Here is a 23,582-nt window from a genome sequence, read left to right on the forward strand (position 1 = left end):
ACCTGATCTCTCTTGTTTAACATGCATTTCCTGTAGGTAGGCTTTATGTCTCTTCTAAGTCCCCTTTTGTGCCTTGTGTGTTTCTGGCCAGGAACTTCTCAGGAATCTAAGTGAAAGGAGTCCCCAATCTCTTGAGGGCATCTTGCATATTGCTCCAAGCCTGGGCCATGCATGGTGCTCTTAAAACAAACACTTGCTATCTCTTCTCCTTCCCTATTCTCAGCTACATCTGACCTGTGCTTGTGAAGAGATGCTTTTCTAGAGAAGGGCACACACAGATGAAGAGCTTTTGCTACCAATGGACAGTCTAATGCATTTTCAAAGCCATAGCATCTCCTCTGAGTTTGAATGGCCTTGTCCCAAACCAGTGCTAGTAGAGGGGGCCAGGTGACAGAACCTAGGAGACCATGGTCTATGGTGTCCTTTCCTATGCTCCAGGGGTTTAAGAAGGCCAAAACAGGAGCAGATGGAAGTATCATTATTTAATTTTTAAAAACTGCTTAGTGAGCAAAACTCAGCTAGAAGTGGTGATGTTTGAGCAAAAGCCGATGCAAAACAGGAAGCCAGTGGCCTGGTGAATTCTCACACTTGGGGACCAGAAGTGAAAATATTTGGTCTGCCCAGAGGAGCAGTAAACCAACAAAAATATAAGCAGGGCAGTGCTGGAGGCTAAGGCCACAGTGGACCCTGCCTTTTCCACGCTCACACATCCCTATCCTTCCATCTCCCACAGTGCCATGGGCTTGGCTCCCTTCTCCAATGCCTTCGATATGATTTCTCATTCATAAGCAGAGGGCTGCTCGAAAAAAGGTGTGTGGAAAATGGAGGAAGCCCCTCATTTTCTATTCTAAGCCTGGTCCTTCTTATAGATAGTGGGCTGAGGTGTTCTGGGTCCCAGGGACCTTATTTGTGTAAGGTTGACATTGGCCTTGAGAACTTTGAGGCTTCCAGCTGTGAGGTTATTTCCCCAGTGGCTAACTTCAGCTCCACCATGTTGGGGTGAGGGTGGTGGAGAGCTGAGTGGATGTGTTTGTGTGTGTGTGTGTGTGTGTGTGTGTGTGTGTGTGTGGTGTGCACATGCATGCAGAATTGAGCCAGTTGGGGGGTGGATCATGTCTACTTGCCTGTCATAGTCTCAGGAGGTTTAGAGTGGTGGGTACCCAATGAATGTCTGCCCAAAGAGTGGGCAAATGAATGTTGAGTGTTTTCAGGCTTCTTCCCCTTGTCTCCTGGTTGTATTCTCCTGCCTTATGTCTCCCATTTGGTCTGCAGCCCTAAGTCCTACAACACTTAGGAGCTGTAGGGTAAAGAAAGCAGGGAAGGGGATCATCACTGAACCATGTGACTAAGCAAAGAGGGTGATGAGCCTGACATCAAGCTTCCAATCACAGTTACCTGTGGCTCTCTCTCTCTTCTAGGTTCAGGCTGATGTCTCCGAAGCACCTGCTTTGGCCACTCTTCCAAGACCATTATAATAATCATCTCAATGCTTCCTGAACTGCTTTCACCTGCATTCAAATTCTTCTTTGACATGAATGGAAAAGTTCTACTCATTCGTGCATTCATTCACCAAAAGTTTATCGAGTGCTCATTACGATGTACTGGCATTGGCTGGGTGTTAGGGCACAGAGATAAATCAAGATAAATCAAGAGGAGCTTCTGCTTTCAATGAGCTGCAGTGAATTCTGGATAAAGGACCTTTAATGAAACTTCACAGAGAACGAATGGAAATAGTCAAACTTCAAGACTTTGACAGCGGAGAAAGACCGAGGTACAGATAGACTCATTTGCAAAGAACAAATGATACCTAGAGCCCAGAGAGGCAGTCTCTCCTTTCCCTGGGGATGCCTCGCCAGCCCAATAGCATGGCTGTGGTAGTTGGTTAGCCCGAGTGAACAGATAGCACGTGCTTGCTCTGCCTCCACACCCTCCACGCATACCGGGCTGCACAGTACCGGCTCTATTACCTTCACTGACTCTTTGCTGGCTTGGATACTGGGATCACATCTTCTGTTGCCTGTTATGGACTCCATGTCTGAGCCTTCCCACCTCCTCTTAGCGTAGTCAATATATCATAAACTTCACTTCTTCCAGTGAGTCCAGCAGGTGTGTGCCTAGGACCCGTGAAGTATTTCACACCATTGCAGGTGCGCAGGGCACCGAGAGTGATACTTCACACTAGCCACTCCGTTTTCACTGGATGCCTGCATAGTGACAAGTTTCGTGTTGGAAGCGCACTCAGGTTCTAAGTGGCTCAGAGGGGCTCTGCAGAGGCCACTTGGGTAGCATTGAAACAGCAACATGGAAGAAGAGCATTTGGGGATGAGGAACTGGCATGTTCAAAGGGCGGGACCCTGCACAGCAGAGTTTGTTGGGGAAAGGCAGGTGGATATGAGGGCCAGAGGGGAGGAGCAGTGAGGATGTGAAAGGGAAGAAATGAGAAGGAACAGAAGGCAGGTCTTGAAGAACCTTCTGGTTTAAGTAGAAGCTTTGGGTGTTACCTTACAAGTTGTCCAGTGGAACTCAAAGCTCAAATTTGCATTTTCAACTCCTCATCTTAGTCAATGGTGGGGAAGCTTATTTAGTGATAAGGCATGCTGGAGGGGGAAAAAAAAAAAAAAAAAAAAAAAAAAACACCTGACCAGGGGGCTGTGGCAAGTAGTCCCAGAGAGGCACGGAAGAAGAAGCAGGATGGATAACTACAAGGCCACCGGGCTGAGGGGCCATCGAGTGGTCGCCTTTTTCATTAGGCCAGATCTGCATGATTCCCACGGCTGTGTGAGTGGGGTTGCCATTAACCGTCATGGGAACCTGTAGAGACAATCTAAATTAAGAAGGAAGAAACGAAGCCTCCCGTTTGGCGACACGCAGGGTCTGTAAAGGCACTGGAGGAATAAGTGCGCCTTGGCACTCGTGGAGGCAGGAGCCTCCACAGGGGCATTTTCAGGGCAGTCGGGACAGTGGCTAAGGATGGGAGCTGTTGTGCTGAGGAGTGTTGAGTTGCGGCAGAGAGGCTGCAGGGCTGCAGGGCTGCAGGGCTGCGTGGCCCCGAGACATGCAGATTATGCAGAGAGCAGCTGCAGGCCACAGGTGGGGCTGCTCTTCTGAAGAGCTGATGATGAAGGAGGAAGAGGGCGGCACTACGTTTCCCCCTTCTTTGCTTGTGCTCACTCCAGTCCCAACTCTGCACGTGGGATAATTCACTGCAGGGACCACTTGGCTATTACCTCCCCACCCTGCTTATGGGCTGTGATTGTCTGAAGACCCTGAGGCTCCAGGCTGGGGTCTGAAGAGCTCATGCTGATCTCAGGCATGGTTCTGGACACTGTAGGCCAATATGATGGCTGTCTGCTCTTCTGAGAGCTAGTGAGTCTAGGGTTGGGGGTGATATTCTGAGTTTATGGGCTGTAGATGGCCAGGAATCCTCTTCAGGCCTGTCTTCTCATCCCTACGCCATGATGACAGATCCACCCATGATGCAAGGCTCACAGAGAACACAGAGCACTCACCTCAATTTCCTCAGCCCCGAGCCCTAACTCAGTGCCGGAGCCATCCTGATAGCTACCAAGACTATCTTTCCTCTGTCTGAGGAAGTGCCACCATCAAAACAAAAGTTCAGCAACTCCGGGCTTCACACACCCCAGCCCCTCCACGCCCTGTTCTCTCTTTCATGCCCAAGCCATGCACTGCTCACCATCAATTTCGAGTGGCAGCCTTTCCAGCACGTGGTCCCGCCTTGCTCTGTTTGAAGTGTCCTTTGAGTTTGTTCCCTCTTCTCTATCCCCACTGCCCCCGCCCGATCTGCATGTGTACGCATCTGTATGGACTGCGGGTGTCCCTACCCCTCCGTGGTGAAGCCCTAACCTCCAATGTGACTGCAGGGCCTGTTGGAGGTTATAAGATGAGGTCACGGGGATGGAGCCGCATGTTTGGATTAGTGTCTTCATAGGAGAGAGACCGCAGGTATCTCTTTCTGTCCCCACAGCTCCAAGGTACCTGTAGACTGTGAAGCAGGCACTCAGTGGCAACTGGATGAGCCAGAACCTGGATCCTCCCTTCCCAGCCACCGGAATGCTTCCGGTTAAAGCCCTGACCCCTCCCTGGCTGTGGGCTCTCTTATAACTAGAGTTATGGTAGTTTCCTATTCTGCTTATCTACTTCCTGTCTCATCTTTAGTGTAGGATACTGGGTTCCTTCATGGCACTTAGCACGGATGGCAGCACTTGTTAGTACTCAGTTGCTTGGCATTTATCTTTATAACCAGATGGTCTGCCCCACGAAGCCAAGGCTGAGTATCACATCTGGCATGCAGTAGGTGACTACTGAGGAAATGAAATGCTGTGCTGGTGAGATGGGTCCGTGAGTGGACATGTGTGCGGATACTTGCTGCCAAGCCTGATGACTTGCGTTCTATCCCTGGAATCCAAACAGTGGAAGGAGAGAACCAACTCCATCAGGTTGTCCTCTGACCTTCACATATAAAACATGCACACACATATACATACACACGTGTGCACGCTACACACTGAATCAATAAAACAACAACAAAATGCTGGCTTCAATAAAGCTCTCCTTGTTTCCTGCCTGGTTTCTTTTGTTGAATGACTTAGGCTTTGGCTAGAATCACCTTTTAAAAACATTGATTTCATCCTACCCAGTCCTTCTTCATCAGCGTCTGCAGATCCCCAGAACCCTGTTTGGAGATTTATGGGAAATCCAGTGAAGGTCAGATCGCCGATAGTGAGGAGGTGCCACAGGCCTCCTCATTGATAACAATACACTTAATTTTAAATTGTGGGTTTGTTTCAAAAGAAACCCTCAAACCCATGAGCACTGCAGGAAACACGTGAGTCAGGGTTCTCAGTATCTGGTGTCCTGTCGGTTGGGGTGATAGTATCGGTACCCGGCTGCCTGGGTATGCTGCCCAGGGTTTCTGTTTGTCCTAGGCAGGTAACAGCCCAGGCTCCCCTTTCTCTGCCCTTCACATGAGGGGCTCTGAGAAGTTTCACTCAGAGTGCAGGTGTTGTATGGGCTCTGTGGGTGGTGCCCAGCCTCTGGGGTGCTGAGTGTTCTGTGGGCACAGAGTTGGCTCTGTGTACGTGACCTGATCTTTTAGGGGGTGCATGTTTTGTCATGGTATCTGTGGGGTGGGGATAAAGGTATTGGGGGGAGGACAAGGCAATCTCTATTTACAAATTTGGGAAAACACGTTTGGCAGAATTTCCTCCTCTGTTGGTATGAGCCCATTTCCCCTCTCTCTGTGCTAAGCGGAAGTTCCGTTAGCTCACAGAAACCCTGAACCACACATTCCTCAGTCTGGAAAAGCCCTCAAAGAAGGTGGTTCAGCTGAAGACCAACTGGGGCCTTCTGCTGGGGACTTTAATCTGAATTCCAGAGAAGCCTGCATGAAGCATTCTATCAGCTGCTGCCTGGAAGAGTCCCCTAGGCTTCCCCAAAGCCCTGCTGCTCTGAAGAATGAACTGGCTTTCACTTCTACTGACAGTTCTAGGCCGGCGGGCACCCACGGCCCATCTCCGCCTCCATTCTGTCCTGCACATCTGCTCCTCATATTCTCTCTCTTCCAGACAAACTGAGTTCCCTTCTTTCTACAATGATAATCTCTCTTCTCTTTTATCCACCAAGTGCTCAGGCTCCATCCCATCTGCCTCAGCGGCCTTTCCACAGGGAAGAAGCCATCCAGGCTCCACTTCCGGGAAAGAATGGTCACTGCACTTCTTTTCTCTAGTCCAGCCAGGAGGTGCCCAGAGTGGGCATATGCCCATGTTGAATGCACGTGTGTGGTGCTATTCAACTTCCCTGCCGAGGGGAGGACCAGTGCCTTTCCTGAACACCCTTCCTTCTCAGACTGAACAGGAAGGCATGTGGGAGATGGGGCAGATGTGTGTGTGGAAGGACAGGTGTCTCAACCATCTCCTTGGACACGGACACCAGGGACTCAGGCCCAGGCCCTAGGCTTGCTGCACTCATGTGGCTAAGGTCAGGGAGTTGTGCCAACCCACACACTGATTGTTGTGGGAAATGCCTCTAGAACAGAACTCGGGAGGCTTCCGGCCTGTGGGAGGAGCCCAGATATGTCTTCAGAGTGAGGTGAGCAGGCACAGGGTCCACACGTCTGGTTCACTTATTTCCTGGGAGGGCCTTGCTAGTCCCACACTGTCAGAACTCACAGCCCAAACCCTGGGATGCTAGTCTTCTGAGAGAACATCCCAGGAACCTCTCTTTCATTTTTCACCCGTTTCCAAGAAAAACAGCCTATTTCTGTGCCTCGCTCTAACAGCCTTGACAGCTGTTTACACACGGAGTGCCAGATGCAGGGCACCACACTGAACTCTTGTCATCCATGATCTCATTTCAACCTCACGACGTCACCATGACAACTCTCACTCCCAAGTCACCTTTGGGAAATCAGAAACTGTGAGCGAATATGTGCCTTTCCCTAAGTCACAATTCATGTTGAAGCTGAGTTTGTCTGATTGGGGCCCGAGCCCTCCGACCTGTTTCCTTATAACCATCATCAATTACCCACAGTTATCATGAGGATTCTGATTTGCTTTCACAAGACACCCGACTTTTTAATGGGATGAAAACACACACCACTCGTTCATTCTCCGTTTGAGGACCATCCATGTCCATTTTCTTGATGGTACTCAACGCTCCTCGGGATGGGGCAAGTCAGGCCCCATGTTTCAACTTTCAAGTTTTACAGACAGACAGGGAAGCTGAGGCACAAAGAGGAGACATGACTTGCCCAAGGTCACACAGCTAGACACAGTGCAGTCAAAACTAGACCTCCTGAGAGACCCGGAGCTCTGCACCTGTTATACACTGCCTCTTCAATAAATAAGTGAGCAAAATAAATAAATAAAGGGTCCAAGGGGATCCCAAGGAGCACTCCCAACTTCAGAAGGATCTCTCTGGCATCATGGCCTTCTTGGCAGGACAGCAAAGCCCATGGATGGCTTCACCAGGTCACACAGTCTATATTTGGAAAACTTCGGAGAGACTCTAGGCTCAGGGATCATCAGCCCTGTCGTTTCTCCCAGCGTCCTTGCTTGGAGGCTGCAAACCGTCTTTGTGTGAAGACATGTTTCAACTGCAGTACAGGGAGACAGGGACCAGCCCTGGGCCCCAGTGACTAGCAGCTATTTTGGCACAAGGCCCCAGGCTCCCACAAGATCTCTGAGGCAGAAGCTGCCCGTGGGCAGATGGTTTCCGTAATCTACTTCCTTCCAGCCCAGAGGCTGGCAGAACCTAAAATATCACCCCGGGGCCAACTTGGCTAACATTCAGCATGAGGAACTCCTTAACGATCCGGCCGTTATTTTAGTCCCCTGACAAAGCTGTTGGTCTAGGATCACACAGATAAACACAGAGGTGCCATCCTAGAACCCTATTCTCTGGGTCTGTAGTTAGAAATTAGCAGCAAATGCAGACATAAGTTCTAAGCCTGGGCCAAGGCCCTGGCCCAAAGGCCACCTAAAGGGTAGTGTGCTAACACAGACATCCATAGTTTGTCTGGTTTGACAGCACGATAGTGAGCAGCAAGGAGCAATGACTTGGCCACTGAGGTAACCCTGGGTGAACACCGCTGAGTCAAAAAGGGGAAGATGTCTGCAGACAGGTAGCAGAGACACCCCCCAAGAGGTCTCAGTCCCTTTTGCCCCGTGGTTCTGAATTGGCTGGCTTATCATCCAGGGTGGTATGTACCCCAAGATCTCCCAGTGGCAAGTACTCCATCGAGCTGGGGAGCATCTCCACATGCCAAATTAAATCTGGCTCCTGCTACATCCTTTCTCTCTTGAGCCCTCCCTGTAGCCTGAAGCAGGCTAGCCACTCTGATTCCTCTGTAGACATCCAGCCCAGCAGTCTGGAGTTCCGCCCAAACGCAGGCACTTCCCATGCAGGACCCAATCCTGAGGAGCGAGGAGGCCTCTGTCTACCCTGCTCCGCTCTGCTCGTGTCTACACAGCCCCACTCAGCAGAACTGGCTGCAACCTCTCATGTACTGGATACCTGCCCAGCAAGTTGGCCTTTTCCCTGGGGCCTGGCTAGCCAGCCACAGTGGGTCTGCAGAAAAGGACATATGCATTTCTTAGACTCCTGGGCCTTCCAGGTACAGGCAGGGGAGCAGGCATGGCTGGAATACAAAGAACCCTCAGCCCCTGTCATTCTTCTACCTGCAGGCTGGAGATCAATGGCAGTGTGGCCAGGGTAGGGTCAAGGTTACCCAGGAAGCCACCAGTGGCTGCCCCACAGTCCAGAGAGGCAAGTTTATGGGCAAAACTCCAACTCTCTATGCTTAGGTCTTCACAGCTAACAGTATCCAAGAGTGACCACTCTTCAGTTAGCTGGTTCCACTGTCTACTTGTGGTCACTGATGGAGCAGCAGTCTTCCCCTGAGACTCTTGTTTCACATAACCCTTGACCAGAGCTAACTCATCCTGCAGGCACACTGCAAGTTTAGGGTCAAAGGCATCTGTCAAGGGACTCTCTTTGTTCAAGTGTTCTTCTGGGTTGGCTGTCTCTTCCATCCATCTGGTCTGTTTCTGATAGCCCTGGAATGTCACCAAAGCTTGGTCTTTCTCCTCAAGGACTCTAGGCTCTGGGAGACAGACATGGTCCAAGGCAGAGCCATCCTGTGCGTACGTAGGCTGCCCTGGAGAGTTCTGGACTAGGTTAATGTCACTGTCATCCTGGCCCTGATGGGTATATCCAAACTGCTGCTTCCAGGTGGGCCCCATGCTGGAGTGTGAGCTGGGTTCCCGCAAGCAGATCCCACTGTCTGTGTTGTCCCCACAGGTGTCCTGAAGCTCTGGAGGCTCCTCTTTTCCCAGAGTTCCCTGCACCTGGGGGTGGGAGCCAGGGAGGAGGAACTGGGAATCTTCAGTCTGAAGTGATGGCTTGCCACTGCCAAAGCCGCTGTCGGTGCTGCCATGCAGCTCTGAGTCTTTCAGCTCTGGTGACACCTTCGGGAAGGCCTCCAGGTCCAGGATGTGAATGGCATCGAGAGTTTCCGGGAAGAGAGGGTTGGCCAGGAAGAAGTTGTGCGGCTCCTCAAAGACCTGGGAGGAGAGGCAGGGAGAGTGAGGGTCGTCATGGTCAGTTTGACTGTGTTGAGAACCAGCATGTGGTTCCATAAAGTGTGCCCTCTTTTCTGAGGAAGGTTAAACTGAGCTGGCGAGACTTACACCATCCCATGGACTGGAGTCCTGGGATGAATAAAGACGAGAATGTGAGCTGGGCACCAGCATTCACCTCTCTTTGCTTCCTGACTGTGGGTGAAATGCGACCTGCAGCCATGCCTTCCCTTCCCCCTCCCATGGTGGACTGCCCCCCTGAAGCCATGAGCCAAAATAAACTCTTCCACAAGTTGCCTTTGTTGGGAATCTTGTCACAGCAATGAGAAAAACAACTAATCCAGCGAGAGAGGTGTGGCCACCTGCAAGGACCCTCCCCGGTGCCAGGTGAGGAACTGTGGGGGAGGTACAGAGTGGGTGAAGAGCCTGGGCGGCCTGCACTGAGCTCCTCTGATTTGCACTGCCATCAGAATTTTAGAATTTCCTCCCAAGGGCACATCATAGTTTGGCCCAGGCAGATACATAGGAAGATAGTGTCCCCAGGGCCAGGTTTCACAGGGTCTTGCTGAGAGCAGAGAAAGCTCTCACATGTTCCACTTGTGAAGCTCTGCAACCTGGAAGAGACCCTGAAAAGCCAGGCCCACGCAGAAGTGTGTTTGAACTATTTTGACAATGACTTCGAGTAAGAAATAGATACTAAGTGAGCACCTAGGTGTGTAGTTCATGGGAGTCATTGAATAGAGCCACAAAGGAATAAGTGTCTCTGTACCACAGTGCACTCTCATTTTATCCCATCCCATCCCATCCCATCCCAACCCATCTTTCTATCCTGACATCCTTTGCATTTTGTAGCTTGCAGCCAAGGGCTTGCTCTCCTTAGTTGCCAAGGGTCTTGGAGAAGCCACTTAGCCGTTTTCAGTTCATTCCTCTGCTCTAGCCACAGTGGTGTCCTGAACACAGAACAGCATCCCTGTCACAGGACTTTTGCACAAGCTGACCCCTCTCCTTGGATCACTCTTAGTACTCCATATGGCTGTACCCTTCTCCTTGTTCAGTTCAGACACCACCTCCTCAGAGAGACATTGCAAGCAACCAGTGCTGCAGCCATTTTCTCCATGTTTCCTTCCCTTCCCAAATTTAGTTCTTGTATATGCTGGCTGGTCTTACGCCTACTTGACACACAAACTACAGTTATCTGAAAGCAGGGAACCTTAACTGAGAAAATGCCTCCATGAAAGTGGGCTATAGGCAAGCCTGTGTGGCATTTTCTTAGTTAGCGACAGAAGAGGGAGGATCCAGCCCATTGTGGGTGGGGCCATCCCTGGGCTGGTGGTCCTGGGTTCTGCAAGAGAGCAGGCTGAGCAAGCTTTGGAGAGCAAGTCAGTAAGGAGCACCCCTCCATGGCCTCTGCATCTGCTCCTGCCTTCAGGTTCCTGCCCTGCTTGAGTTCCTGTCCTCACTTCCTTTGATGATGAAATAAAGTGTAAGCAAATACACCCTTTCCTTCCCCACTGGCTTTTTGGCCATGGGGTTTCATCACAGCGACATAAACCTAACTAACACACTATAATTTGAGTTCGAAAGGCAGTAATTGTCTGGTCTTATTCATCACTGTAAGATCGTAAGCCGAGCTGGAACTAGTAGGAATTCAGGTTTGTTGACTGGTGGACTAACTGACAGACGGACTGACTCTGGTGCACCCTGCACCCTGCCTTCATTTCCTTGACACTTAATGACTCTGATGCAATTCCTCCTGAGTTGTGACCCTACCACAGTGGTTTTGGAAGAAAGATGTATCATTTAGCAGCTTGTGCCTTCTCATGGTGAGGCATGTACATGCTTGGATCATTCAGGTTACATAGGAGATACTCAATAAATACATGCTGAGTTGAATTGTACTCCTTGACAATTCTACAGGAATATCATCACCCCTATTCCCTAGAGGAGAAACCCAAAGCTCAGAGAGGTTAAAATGGCATGCCTCAAGTCACCAGCAATAAGGGAAAAACCTGAAATTATACACAGCTATCTGGATTTGAGGTCCCAGCTTGCTTAATAAAACTTCAATAATCTGTTGGGTGGTCAGCTCAAATCAGCAGATGGCTGACAGTCTGTTATGGAACGTGCCAGCGTTCTCTCGCACTAGCTACCCCCACAGACAGTAGCAATTGATACATGGCACTGGGTTGTTCAAATCCAAGGAGAAAAGCTCTAAAGGAAGAGCAATGCTGTGACTCATCGGTTCAGAGGAACCAACAAGCTGCTGCCTGTCATTTCTCGGCATTTGGTAATCTCTGATTCCTGCGTGTTTCATGCCTTTCATTAAAGTTAGCCTCTTATGCTTGGCTGGCACTGGCTGGCATCAAGCCCCCACGATCTCTCAAGGCCACATTAGTCAGTTTCCTCCCCGACAGCACTTGCAACCATGGAGAATGTGCTGTAGCTAGCTCAAATATCACTTCACTCATTCGCTCAGAGAGACTCAGGGCTGCCCTCTTTCTCTTCCTGGATCCCAGTCTCCACACGGCCAGGCTCAATAGTGTAGCTCATTCATCCCCAAGCCACCAGCACTTGGGCTCCAGACCCTGCACAGAGCGTGAACTAAAGTGCCCACAAAACAGACCAAGGGGCGTGTGTGTGTGTGGAAGTGAATCTCCCAGTAGCACAAAGAAAGATGAGGACCAACGTCAGCTAGATACAAGGAAGAACTATTAAACTCTTGAGATCCTTAAGGACTGGCTGACCCATGTCTTCTTTATAATTCTTATCAGTTGTGTCACTGACCTGAGAATAGACTTTTATCTAGGCAAAGTCCCCTAAATATATATATATTCTATAGCTACCTATCATACATTAATATTGCATATTACCCAGGGTCTAGGTCTGTGGCTATCTACCTCTAACACAGCCTGAGTCCAGGTCAGGGGCAAGCAGAGGTTCGGGTAATAGTACCTGTGTTCTTGTAGGATAGCTTTTGGAAGCAGGCTTGCCACACATGCCTCCATCTGAGAGGGGACAGAGGTCCTGGCCTCCCTTCAAGCCCTTTCCTCTCCAAGTCAGCTCTCTGCTCCGTTCCCTCCCCTCTGTGACCACTCTAGCCCTCCTTTCTGTCTTTCAGAGACTCATCTCTCAGCACCACCAGGATGGGATGATGCAAAACCTCCCCTACAACCCTTCCATGCAGTGTGAGCCCGTGAATAGAGGTGACCTTTCTGACCTTGCTTGTAAGATGGGGATAATGACCAGGACCAATTCATGATGCCCAGCAGCTGGTCCACAGGCCACTGTGAAGATGACATAGCTGGTGTGTGTGCGCAGTGTGTGCACGCTGTCTCTGGGCTACTCGGAGGCACTGTTCTCCAGACTAGGTTTAGTGTTTGCTTGTGACGCTGCCCCCGATGCTGGATGAGGGGTGCCTCGACCATGCAGAGACCAGGGAAGGACAGAGCACTCACCAGGACTGCAGGCAACTTCCCCGGGCGCCGGATGTAACACAGGAGAGCCAAGAAGACCAGGGCTCCGCACAGTAGCAAGACAAGAGTGAAGAAAATGCTGAGGTTGGTCGCGGTGAAATCTGCAGATCCAGAAAGATGTGTTTGTGGCACAGAAGGTACAGTCCCCAGAGGTCCTTTGATTATGCCCAGGATGGACTCAGTGAATGGCTCCAGATCATTCCCACAGGGAACTGGCAAGTCACAGCCCTAGAGGGATCTAGGTTCCCAGGAACACTGGCCTTCACCGGCTCACTCAGTATCACACTGGCTCAGCCTCTAGCCGACCACACATGATGGCCGATACACACTGAGACAGGAGAACATAGTAGGTAAGAGTGGAGACTGAGGTCCCAGCTTTACCTCTTGCTAACTGTGGGACTATGGACAAAATAATGAATCCCCTTGAGTCCCACTGTCCATGTCTACAACAGTCCCCAGACATCTCGCCTGTATCCTCTGACCCTAGCAACAGTCTTAGGAGGTCAATGCCAGCATCACCTGGCATTGATCCCACATGGAGATCCTGGGGCCCAGAGAGATGAAGTCACTTGCCCAAGGTCACGTGTCTGTAAGCAGTAAAGCTGAGATTCAAGCAAAACTTGTGTGTATAAGGATGATGAAAATGCAAGCAGCACTTAGAGCGACTGACAAACACTTATTCTGTCGTGGGACTTTTATGACAACGAGCTGCACTGAAGTTTATCATAAATCTGGGAAGACCCCCTTTCATGTTTGTTGGACAGGGCACTCCCAGGGCACACACTGGATACAATGTGTGTATTAGCTGCCACGTGTTGCTAGTTATGGCTCCCTCTGGCAGTCAGTAGATTGAAAGTCGCTACACCTGATTCCCCATCCTGGCAAAGGGCTCCTGGGCCCCTGGCTGAGGACCCGGAACAGGGCTTTGCTGACTCCAGCAGCTCTGTCAAAAAACCAGCTCGGCATTGCTTCTTCTGGGATACTCAGGGCAGTGCTGGTGTATGCCTTTAATCCTAGCGCTCAGGGGGCAGAGCAGGTGGTGGATTTCTCTGTGTTCCAGGACAACCTGGTCTACAGAGTGAATTCCCACACTGGCCCTGAGGAGGAACAGCCTGAACAGGACCAAATAGGAGCTAGTGCATCTGCCAGGGGGGATCTGGAGAGGTCCCCCGAGAAGCCCAGCTGTGCTCAGGTGGAAGGTCCCCTGTGTAACCTCCTGGCAGGAATGAAGCCATTCTGAGCAGATGCTTGAACATCCTCCCCGTTGGCTATCTGACTATAGCCTAGGCTGTACCTAGGCTGTGCTCATGCTGGGAGCAGTAGAAAGCTGAAGCCCGGTGCCAGCCAGTGCCAGCCGGGGTGAAACTTGTCTCCTGCAGATTTCACACAGTTCTGACGACAGAGCAACAGGAGAGACCGAGACTGAGATACTGGTGGTGGGTAGGCCAGCACACCCTGACCTGGCCGGCTTAGTTCTGCATGCCTGGAGTACCATTTAAACCAAACATCACGGTAATGTCAAGCCCTTAATACCCTGGAAAATGGGCTTTCAGGTTTCTCTTCCCAATGTGACACTGAACGTATTTTCTATTTCTGTTTTTCCCCCTCTTGCGTCTTTGATTGAGGATGGGTAGCTGATCTTGTTAAGGTACTATCAGGGGCCAGGCTCTGACTAACAGCTCTGAGCAGTTATGGCTGAGAGAGAGGGCATGTTTTGGATGCCTGCCACTCCCAGCAAGTTATCATGGACAGAGAGAAAAGATTGAGTAACCCCTTATAGTTGCTAATTATGCTATTCTGGGGATTTTTTTTTTTAAATTATACCACCCCAGTCATGAGCATCTGCTTTTTACCTCTGTTTGGTGACACAGAGAATGGAAATTTGGACCTTGGTTTGGATTCTTAAGAATTGACCTTTGGTTAATTTCTCCTGTGTTGTTGAACTTTGGGTTTTGATTTCATATTGATTAAAGGGTCCTTTCAGCTGTTTGTGTTATGTTGTGTATAGCATGGTGTGTTGTGGTGTTCCTGTTTGTGAATGTGTGTATGTGTGTGTGTGTATGTATGGATTGCATATGCAGGCCAAAGGAGACAGGCATGTGCTCCATTGTCTTTCTTTTGTAAGTTGTGAGAGGAGGGGCAGGGCCTTGTGTAACACTGGCTGGCCTGGAATTCACTCTGTAGACCAGGTTGTCCTGGAACACAGAGAAATCCACCACCTGCTATGCCCCCTGAGTGCTAGGATTAAAGGCATACACCAGCATGCCTGGTTCTCCACCTTCCTTTTTGAGACAGGGTCTCTCACTGAGCCAGGAGATTACTGATTTGGCTAGGCTGGCCAGTCAGCCCGTTTCTGGCCCCTCGCTGGGGAGGTGGATTGGGGTTACAGAAACACATACCATGCCGGCTTTTGGGGATTGAACTCAGTTCCTCAAGCACTGTATGTACTGAGCCAACTTCCAGCTTCCTTGGAGCCTTTTGGATTTTTGCATCATTGTTGGTGGTCATCGTGCAGTGACTGGCTTTGTGTTTTAGAGTTCTTCTGAATTGTTTCAGCTCTGCTGAACTATTTTGGGGCTTCATGCCATTTGTACGATAAGCCTTAAACTATTTGGGTTTCTATAGTCAGCCAAAGGGAAGGATGTTCAAGTTGTCAGAACTCTGTTGAGCCATTGGAATTCTGTTTTGAATGTGTATGTACACATGAGACAGACAAACAAGCATGCTGGGACATCATTGTGATCGGCATAGCCGTAAAGTATTAAGATTTTACTATCTATTTGGGCAATGGTGGAGCACCTGGGAGGCAGAGGCAGGCAGATCTCAGAGTTCAAGGCCAGCCTAGTCTGGAGAGTGAGTTCAAGGACAGCCAGAGAAACCCTGTCTTGAAAGCAAAACAAAACAAAAAAGAAATAAAGGAAGAAAAAAATATTTTACTTATTGCTTATTACTTATTTTATGTATTGTTTCCTAGGGTAATGACTTTTTTTTTTTTTTTTTTAAACTTAGGATAGTTCTAAGCATGAGGGACAACTTCTCCCATAGTTTGTGTGAAAGTGGATGGCTCTATGCAGAAGCTCTGGGCCCAGTCAAGCACCAGCAACCTTGAGCATAGCTTTCTGGACTTTTCTGGACAGTTCACACACCCTCTGCCTGGACCTCAAGCTTGGGCTACTCACACTGCTCCGTGAGACGTAAACACTGCTCCTCTGACCATTCTGCCTTGTTATCTCGTGATTCCACGTGGGGCTTCACCTTGACACAAAACTCTCTCATCCCTCTGGGGACTTGGAGGGTGAAATTTTCCTGTGTCACTCTCTTAGTTGTATTCTGAAACCGAAACAAGAACAACAGTAAACACGGTAAACAGGGAACGATCATGTCAGCCTTCCATCTTCCACTTTGAGGCAAGATCTCTATGTAGCTTGCCACTGTGTACTCCAGCCTAGCTGGCCCGAAGCTTCCTCTGGCTTTATGTGGGATGTGGGGATTTGAACTTAAATCCTCAGGCTTTGTACACAGCAAGCTTGTTACCTGCTCAGCCATCTCCCCAGCCCAGTACCTTTATTTTAATAGAGCAAAGGGAGGAGTCTGTTTTTATAGAAGTGTAAGCTCTTCACGGAGAGAACTAGAGACAACCAAGGCAATAGCATTTGATGGATTCCAGGTTGCAGGGGTTGGCCTTCAGTACACTTCCTGACCTACGAGCTAGGAGAAAACACTCAAGGGTAGCTGTCCCATGCCTTGTGCCCTATTGATACTTGGTAGGCTTGTTTTTATCACTGTCCTCTGGGAGTACAGTTTGAGAGCTGTAAATATGCCACTTCCCTCCAGGCTCCCCATAACCTCTTTTTCATTTGTATGCTAAGCTCCCCAGAGGGACATGAAAGTGAGTCCAATCTAGGCAGGCCTGGCCCAGTGACCTTGGGGGACGTCGTACCTTTTGTTCTGAGACCTTTCGGATGGAAAGTATATAAACACGGTGATTACTGAAGATCTGTTCATACTCGTCCCCTGCGGGGGTTATTGGGGGCCTGGGGGGATGGATTGTCCCAAAGATGCAGCCGTTGGTGACCTCCAATGTCATGGCATCCACTGTCAGAATCACTAGGTGGGAGAGGGTCAAAGGTGTGAGGCTGGAGATGAAGGATGGCATCTAGAGCCTGACTGTAGGGTCAAACCTTCCCCACTCTAAAACCTAGACCTTGGGTTTACAACTCTACTCCACACGAGAACTTCTTAGAGAATGTGTCTTACTGGGTCTTCTAGCACCAGGGAATCTGAATTTCCCAGCGTGGGTCCTTGCAATACCCATTTTAAAGCTAGCCTCTAATGTACACTTTCTGCAGGCAGCTGAGCCCTAGCTTATGGGCCGATCTTTGGGAACCAGTGGGTCTCCCAGATGTCACCTCTAGCTCTGAATCCTACAGAGCAAAGCCACTTTGTCCCCAGACCCTGTACAAGCCCAGTGTGGACAGAAAGAGGCCACTGTGGCCAGGCTGACCACCCTGAAACTCCCCAGGAACTGTCTTGATTTTTTTTTTCCCCTTCAGTACATCTTCCAGCTTCAAAGTCAAGACCTGAGAGATTCCCCCTACCAGGGGCCAGGCCTCATCTGAATTGTGCCTCTACTTGCTGCCCTGAGTACTTAGGGTTCAGTGCCTCTCCCTAAACTGTACAAGTTCATAGCTATGACTCCTGTGACTCAGACACTCCACCCATCCCAAGACTTCTCTTATGGAGGACAAAAATATCAGTTCCCTTTAAAGCCTCAGATCTGTTGAGGCAACCAGTCCCCTGGCCAGGAAGCCTGGTGACATGAGAAGCCATGAGACCAGACAGAAAAGCCATAGGCTGGAGTCTCTGACTGAAAAGGTCACAGAAGGCCATGTTCTAGGTCTAGGAGAGGCAAAGCACCTTCATCCACTGTGAAGCGGGTCTCAGTGATGGTCCAGTTGGAGTACAGGCTGTTCTCCACTGCCCGGACTCTGGCCCGGTAGCCGTATCTGTCGCGGTATAGATCCAGGGTGAATGCTGTGACATCACAGGACAATCCCCCGGCCTCTCTACAGCTGTGGATGTCTTTCCAGACCGTGGTTCCGTACCTGAGGAGATAGCAGAACAGGCACTGGGGAAGCAGCTTGCACCCAAACCTCTCTCCTTTAAGAAGGAAGGAAAGGGCCAGACAATGGCAGAATAGGAGCAGTCCTCAGGGCCCTAGCTCCTGGCAAGGGTGTGCCTCTTGCTTGGTCCTTGTTGACATCACGGGCAGGGATTTAAGTAGCTCATTCCTCCACAAGAATGTATTAGCCCACTCTGGAGCCTCCTGCTTCCTCTCTAGTAGTGACATTTGTGACTTCTTTTCCAGAGAGTACTAGGAAGTCCTCAGGACCACTGGCAGCTCACCTTAGGAATCCCAGCACAGTGCTCAGCTCACAATACTCAAGCAGGTATGTGTCAAAGATATGTACCAGGGTCCCTTCTGGTCTCACTTCACAGTAAAGTAGCCACCTGGTCCCTCCCCTACCTCCTTCAGGCTCCCACCCTTGCTTTGCTTACTTCTTGAGCGCCACTTCGTAGTAAGTGTCCTCAGACTGATTTGGGATAGCTGTCCAGCGGAGGATGTGCTGGAAAAATCTGGCTTCAAACCACACAGAAGAAGGGCTGGGCAGTTCTGTCCCTAGGGGAAAAGAACGCCAACACTGGAGAAAGCATAGTCATCCCCAGGACTAGGAAGAGGGTGGTGACAGCAGCCAGGGTACTTTGTGAGGGAGGGGCTGGGCGCTTTGCATATGTTCCATTTAGTGGCCACAGCAGCTCCGGGCTGTAGACACATGCCAAACTTACTAAAGAAGAAATAAAAGCCCAGAGAGTCAGTTGACTTGCCCAAGGCCAGTGGGGTCAGTGCGGGACGCAGTGGGAATCTATATGCAGAAAGTGCCTGATCCCAAAGCTAGTGTCCTGTCCTTCTGTGTCTGTGTTGTGTGGATGAGCCAGTCCCTGGCTCTGCCCCAGCACCATCCCCAAGACTTACTTCTCATCTCAGCCCTTCCCCAAAGCCATGGCCCCTGGCCTTTCCGGATACACAGACACCCTGCTTACAGACATTATAGTCTAGTGTAGTCAGTTCCCTCTAAAAATCTCAAACAGCCCTGGTGAGGTAACCAGTTCCCTGGCCAGGAAGCCTGACACAAGAAGCCCCGAGGACAGACAGAAACACTGGTCCCAGTTATTAACATCACTCTGCTTTTCCACACAGACATCTTGGGGTCCGGGGCTTAGGGCTTTCTCTGTTCGGTAGTTTCTAGAAGAGCTCAGACGTGGGCATCTGTATAATCAGATACCTAGGTGAGCTTGACGTGGAGACAGACTGCATGTCACCTGTCCAGGCTCCTGCCTTCCTCTTCTTTAAGGTAGAAAACTCAGTAGCGAACCATTTGCACCCCAGCATTGTCTCAGCCCCAACACAAAATTATCTAAAGAACAGAACGAAAGAGCACGGAACTAGTAGCTTGCTGGTGTGACCCTGGACAGACTAGTGACCCCCTGAGGCCCTCGGACCTCTCTGTAACAATTCAATAAACATTCCTATTTGACTTCCACTGATGGAGCCCTTGCTCCTCTCCAGCCTTCCTGACCCTTTAAGATGTCTCCTCTGGAAGGCAGCTCTGCATTCACTTCCCTTCTTCTCAAAACTGTCAGCTCACACACAATCATGTTTCTTTTTGAGTGACTTTGTAGTTCTCAGAAAATACTCTTGTCTCAGCCTCCCCCCCCCCCCCCGTGCTTTCTTTCATGTACTGTCTTTTCATCTCAAGGTTGTGTTTCATTTGCAAAACTGAGTGTGTGAGCGAAAAACTCAGCCCCTGTTTGAGGTGTTTGGCCACAATGTTGCTGTATATCACATGACTGACTGTGGGTTTTACCTCGAATTTTGGAGTCCTGTAAAAGTGTTTTTGGGTTTCTGGTCTTCGTGCCTCTGTGGCACTTAGTCCCTCCAACTCCCTATCTTTTCATTCTCTTCTGGAGTACTGGAACCTGGCCTGAGCTGAGGGGTGGGCAGAATAGGGGAGGGGCAGCTGGCATGGGAATGAATTGAGGGCTAAAGACTGACAGGGTGGTCAGGAAGGGTGGAGAGAAGGGAGGGATGGGTGTGAGACGGTAGCATACGGGGAAAGGAGCCTAAGAAGGGCACAACCAGACCCATGGAAGAACCAGAGCAGCAGAAAAAGTTACGGTTTGTTGGGAGATGGATGGGTGAATACTTCTGTGAATTCTTTTCCCGAGAGTACTAGGAAGTCCTCAGGGCCGCCAGCAGCTCACCTAAGAGATCCCAGCACACTGCTCAACTCAAGCAAGTATGCACCAAAGCTATGTGTCAAGAGTACCTTCTGGTCTCATTTCAGTAGTAAACACCTGGTCCCTCGCCTACCTCGCTGGCCACTCCCGAACAGCCGCTGGTAATCTTAGCCTCAACCTTATACAACCGGCGAGCCCAGACCCATCCAGCACGAAGGAGCCGGGGCGGAGATCTCCGACCATCCAAGCCGATTCTCCGGAAAATGTGAACTTTAAAAGCAACAGAGCGAGCTCTGCGGGAGCTTACCGTGTGCGCGGAAGCTCAGGCTCGGGACAGCGAACGTGACGAGGAGGAGGGGGAGCAAACGGGAAAGCATCCTGGGCGCACCGCGGCATCGTCCGCTGGAGCCGGCCTCTACGCCGCGCGGCGGGGAGAGGTGAAGACTGGCAAGGAGTTCCCGGGGCTGCCGGGGCGCCGCCTGGGGCGGGGCCTCGACACGCCCCGCCCTCGGCCCGCCGAGTCTGGGAACCCCAGCTGGCTAGGTCTAGTCCAGGGCGTCTGGCTCAGGGTAAAAGTGCGACTGAGGTCTTCTGCTCCACGGGTCGGCTCTCAGCACCATCTGGGCAGCCTGGTTTTGCGTGTGTGTGTACATGCGTATGTTTACGGTGCGGGCGACAGCGTACATGCTATCCTGGAAGCCCTGTTTTGTTGACGGGACACAGAAGGAAGAGCTGGAATCACTAGGATGGTCTTGCTCTTAAGACGTCATTTTCCGCTCCGCTCAGTGCCTGCTGATCACACTGAAGACATCGCAGCCTGGAGCGGACGCGGGCAGCCTTCAGCCTGCAGGATGCTCAGCCTAACTCTCAATCCTGCCCCACACAAAATTAGAAACTTACTTAAAGTTTCCTCCTCCTCCTCCTCCTCCTCCTCCTCCTCCTCCTCCTCCTCCTCCTCCTCCTCCTCCTCCTCCTCTTCCTCCCCCCGCCCCCCCCCCGCTCTTCCTCCTTCTCTTCCTCATCCCCCTTCTTCTCCCTGGCAATTGGATTGGATGCTTCCCCAGTGTAAAGTTTGTAGATGACAAGGCCCTGTCACAGTGTTAAAAATTTGGACACCCCTGTACCTGGAGAAGGAGGATCCAAGCTGGGGTTATGGGACATGAGCACTGGGCACACAATCTGGGAGCTAGTGGTGCACCCCACCCCGGGGCTTGTGGAGATACCAGCTTTGTCTAAACAAGTTGGGGGTGGAGAGTGCGACAGTGGCCTGGACGGAGGGTGTGCCAAGTGGACTGGGATGCTGTTCTGTGCTGAGGGTGCTCACTGGGAAAAGTGCTTGTTAGTGAGGGCCAGGCCGCCCTAGCTTCATGGCTAGTTGGGAATAATACCTGTGAACGACAGCATCCATCACACATACACACACACCATCAGTGAGGACCACTCAGGGGATGGCCCTGTTACCGCATCCTCATGTCAGCTAATTTGAAAAGCCTCTGGCTTTTTAATGTGTGAAGATTTTTTTTTTTAATTACTGTTTTTGCACTATCTGTCCCTCCCCTGGTAAAGAATAGACACTGCTTGGGAGAATCTGGGCATGACTCCAGCACCCAGGCGTGACTTCTTAGCCCCCGGCCACCCTTTTTAAAAAGGGGAGCGACTGTGATGTTTCTTCCTCAGTTGCCTTTCTTTTGGTTTCCGGTTGAGTTAGAAGAGTCTTAAGGCCCTGCTCCATGACTGTTTCTAAGGGTGGCTGAGGTTGCTCATTCATATACCAACATTCACGGTCACAAGCCGATGCTGGGAAAAAAAGTGCTGGCCAAATCCAGGTCCCTTCCTCTAGAAACCACCTTTCTAGAGACAGAAAGTGAGAAGAGATTTTAAGTTTCTGGTAAGGAAAGTACAGACTAGCAAGAGGACACAGGGTGGAGAGCACGGAAGGCTTCCTGGAGAGGGTGGCCTGTTAGCGGAGAGACGTGAGTGCCGAGTTGGCAGTAGGGGAGTGACGAATGGATAGGGAGGGATTTGTTTATTCAAGATGAGAACTCTGTCAAGTAGGTGAGCACTTCTGCTTGAAGAAAACACACCTGTGGCTGACATAGTTTGACTCCTTGCTCAGGGCAGAGAGCCAGCTTTGAGTGCAGTCAAGCCCCGTGTCCCTGCTTCCTCCATAGCACCCTGGGGAGAAGCTGGACCAGGCGTATAATTATCATACCTTAGAAAAGCAAAAACCAGAAGAACCCGCATGCATGCTGTTCTGGGTTGAGTCGCTTGTTCTTCGGGTCTGACAGATCCACTCTGAGGTTCTGCAGTGAACACCTGCCTTGACAGACAGTAAATGGCGGGATTTTCACAGGCTTGAACTTGTAGAGTGTGCCAAGGGCTCCGCAAAACACTTTACACGGCATAGCAGACATAGCAGTCACCGGCCTGGTGCTGAACAGACAAGTCCCTGACCTTTTTCTGGAGCCACGGGGCAACTGTTTCCCAGTGTATGGCTGGAAAATACGACCAGGTTTTAACCCTTGGACAGTAGAGAGTGGCTCACCCAGGCCTTACCCCTGCCTCACCCCTGCCTCTGCTGTCCTGTCAGCCCCGGCTGAGGACTTTGGGCAACAGCACCTTGGAATCTTGGAAGAATCCTTGCAAAGCACGGGATCAAGTAGGTTGAGAGAGAATGAGAGTATGGGGTAGGAGCAGGGGAGGGGCAGCCCTGGGCGGGGAGGGTGGCGCTGTGGTGAGCCCAGGAAACAGATGGGCATAGTTGAGTAGACACCTTCCTCTCAAGGCAGTTCTTTCTTAGGGCATAACTGGAGTCTGACGGAACCACTGTCTCACTTTCACTGTGCTCCAGCTGGGCCCCTGTGACGCTTCCACACAAACTTCACAGGGGCGGGGTCAGGTAGCCCCGCAGGAACCTGTGCTCTGCAAGCGCACGGCTTGTCTCCAGATTAGTGCTTGGGAAGTTCCAAGCCTTGTGGTCACTCTGTCAGAGAGCCCATAACAGAGAAACCCAGGAGCATGGACCTCGAGATGGAGACAGAAAGGAGGAAGCTGCCTGGGGAAACTTGGCAGTTCTTGGGGTGAGAAGGATTTCAATGGCAAGGTACTGGGCCTACCAAGGCTTAGTCAGTGCTCTGGGCGTGCTCAGTCCAGTCCCAGTCCCAGGAGGAACCCTTTAAATGGAGCTGCAGAACCTAAGTCATGTCCACTACCTTTCAGTCTCTGCCCAGCACCGTCCTGGCTAAGTGTGACAAGGCTCAGAAGAGATGTCCTCTGAGGATTGGCTCAGGCTTGAGTACAGTGCCCTGTGCACCCCCGCTGAGTTGCTAACAGACAGGAGATAGGCAGAAGCAGATTTGCATTTTACATAGAATCGGAACCCAGAGCCTGGAGGGGAGTGGGTGGTTGATTCACTCACTGGGCAGATGTCAAACCATGCTTTCCAGACTCAAGGTCTTCCCTGCCTGTCACGTCCCAGAAGCTCAGCCCCTGAATTCCAGTGGCTTGTCCTGACTGCCTGCTTGGAGAGAAGGGGAGAAATGCTGGTCTTCAGTTGGAAGTAAAACATTGCCCTTGAAGCGAAGACTCAGGCTAAGAACCTCTTCACTCCTGCAGAATCATGTAACACCTGCCGCAATCGTGCTCTTGACAGATAATCAAAGTGGAGCCCGAGGGCCTTGGAAAAGGGAAGCCTCGTTCTAGCTTGTCCACT

The 23,582-nt window shown here is 50.8% G+C and overlaps 2 protein-coding genes across 6 annotated transcripts in view; one reads left to right on the forward strand and one right to left on the reverse strand.

Moving 5' to 3' along the window:
• Positions 1–4,579, forward strand: part of Smim35 (small integral membrane protein 35) — a 44,473-nt gene extending 39,894 nt beyond the window's left edge. For all 3 annotated transcript variants that reach the window (XM_060372989.1, XM_060372985.1, XM_060372984.1), the window contains exon 5: positions 1,419–4,579. The gene's annotated coding sequence lies outside the window, so the exon portion shown is untranslated. The remainder of the gene's footprint in view (positions 1–1,418) is intronic.
• A 1,988-nt stretch (positions 4,580–6,567) lies between these two features.
• Il10ra (interleukin 10 receptor subunit alpha) lies at positions 6,568–20,363 on the reverse strand. Of its 3 annotated transcripts, XM_021637952.2 has the most exons (7): positions 20,178–20,333; positions 18,131–18,251; positions 17,489–17,676; positions 16,512–16,678; positions 15,751–15,901; positions 12,554–12,672; positions 6,568–9,083 (listed from the first exon to the last, which is right to left on the reverse strand). In XM_021637952.2, exons 1-7 carry the CDS (start codon positions 20,245–20,247, stop codon positions 8,187–8,189), a joined length of 1,713 nt encoding a protein of 570 aa, XP_021493627.1. In that variant the 5' UTR covers positions 20,248–20,333; the 3' UTR covers positions 6,568–8,186. The 3 variants fall into 3 exon arrangements, with proteins under 3 accessions (XP_021493627.1, XP_021493628.1, XP_021493629.1); XM_021637953.2 differs by lacking the exon at positions 18,131–18,251 and having other exon boundaries at positions 20,178–20,363; XM_021637954.2 differs by lacking the exons at positions 16,512–16,678; positions 18,131–18,251 and having other exon boundaries at positions 20,178–20,357.
• Between the last annotated feature and the right edge of the window lie 3,219 nt (positions 20,364–23,582).

Source organism: Meriones unguiculatus, chromosome 1, assembly GCF_030254825.1.
Source record: "Meriones unguiculatus strain TT.TT164.6M chromosome 1, Bangor_MerUng_6.1, whole genome shotgun sequence".
Classification (NCBI taxonomy): Eukaryota; Metazoa; Chordata; class Mammalia; order Rodentia; family Muridae; genus Meriones; species Meriones unguiculatus.

Coding starts and splice junctions, on each gene's coding strand:
- Il10ra (XM_021637952.2), bottom strand. CDS start 20,247: ATGCTTTCCCGTTTGCTCCCCCTCCTCCTCGTCACGTTCGCTGTCCCG. Junction 18,252..20,177: donor CCTGAGCTTCCGCGCACACG/GTAAGCTCCCGC, acceptor CTTTTCCCCTAG/GGACAGAACTGCCCAGCCCT. Junction 15,902..16,511: donor GAAAGGTCTCAGAACAAAAG/GTACGACGTCCC, acceptor TTTCGGTTTCAG/AATACAACTAAGAGAGTGAC.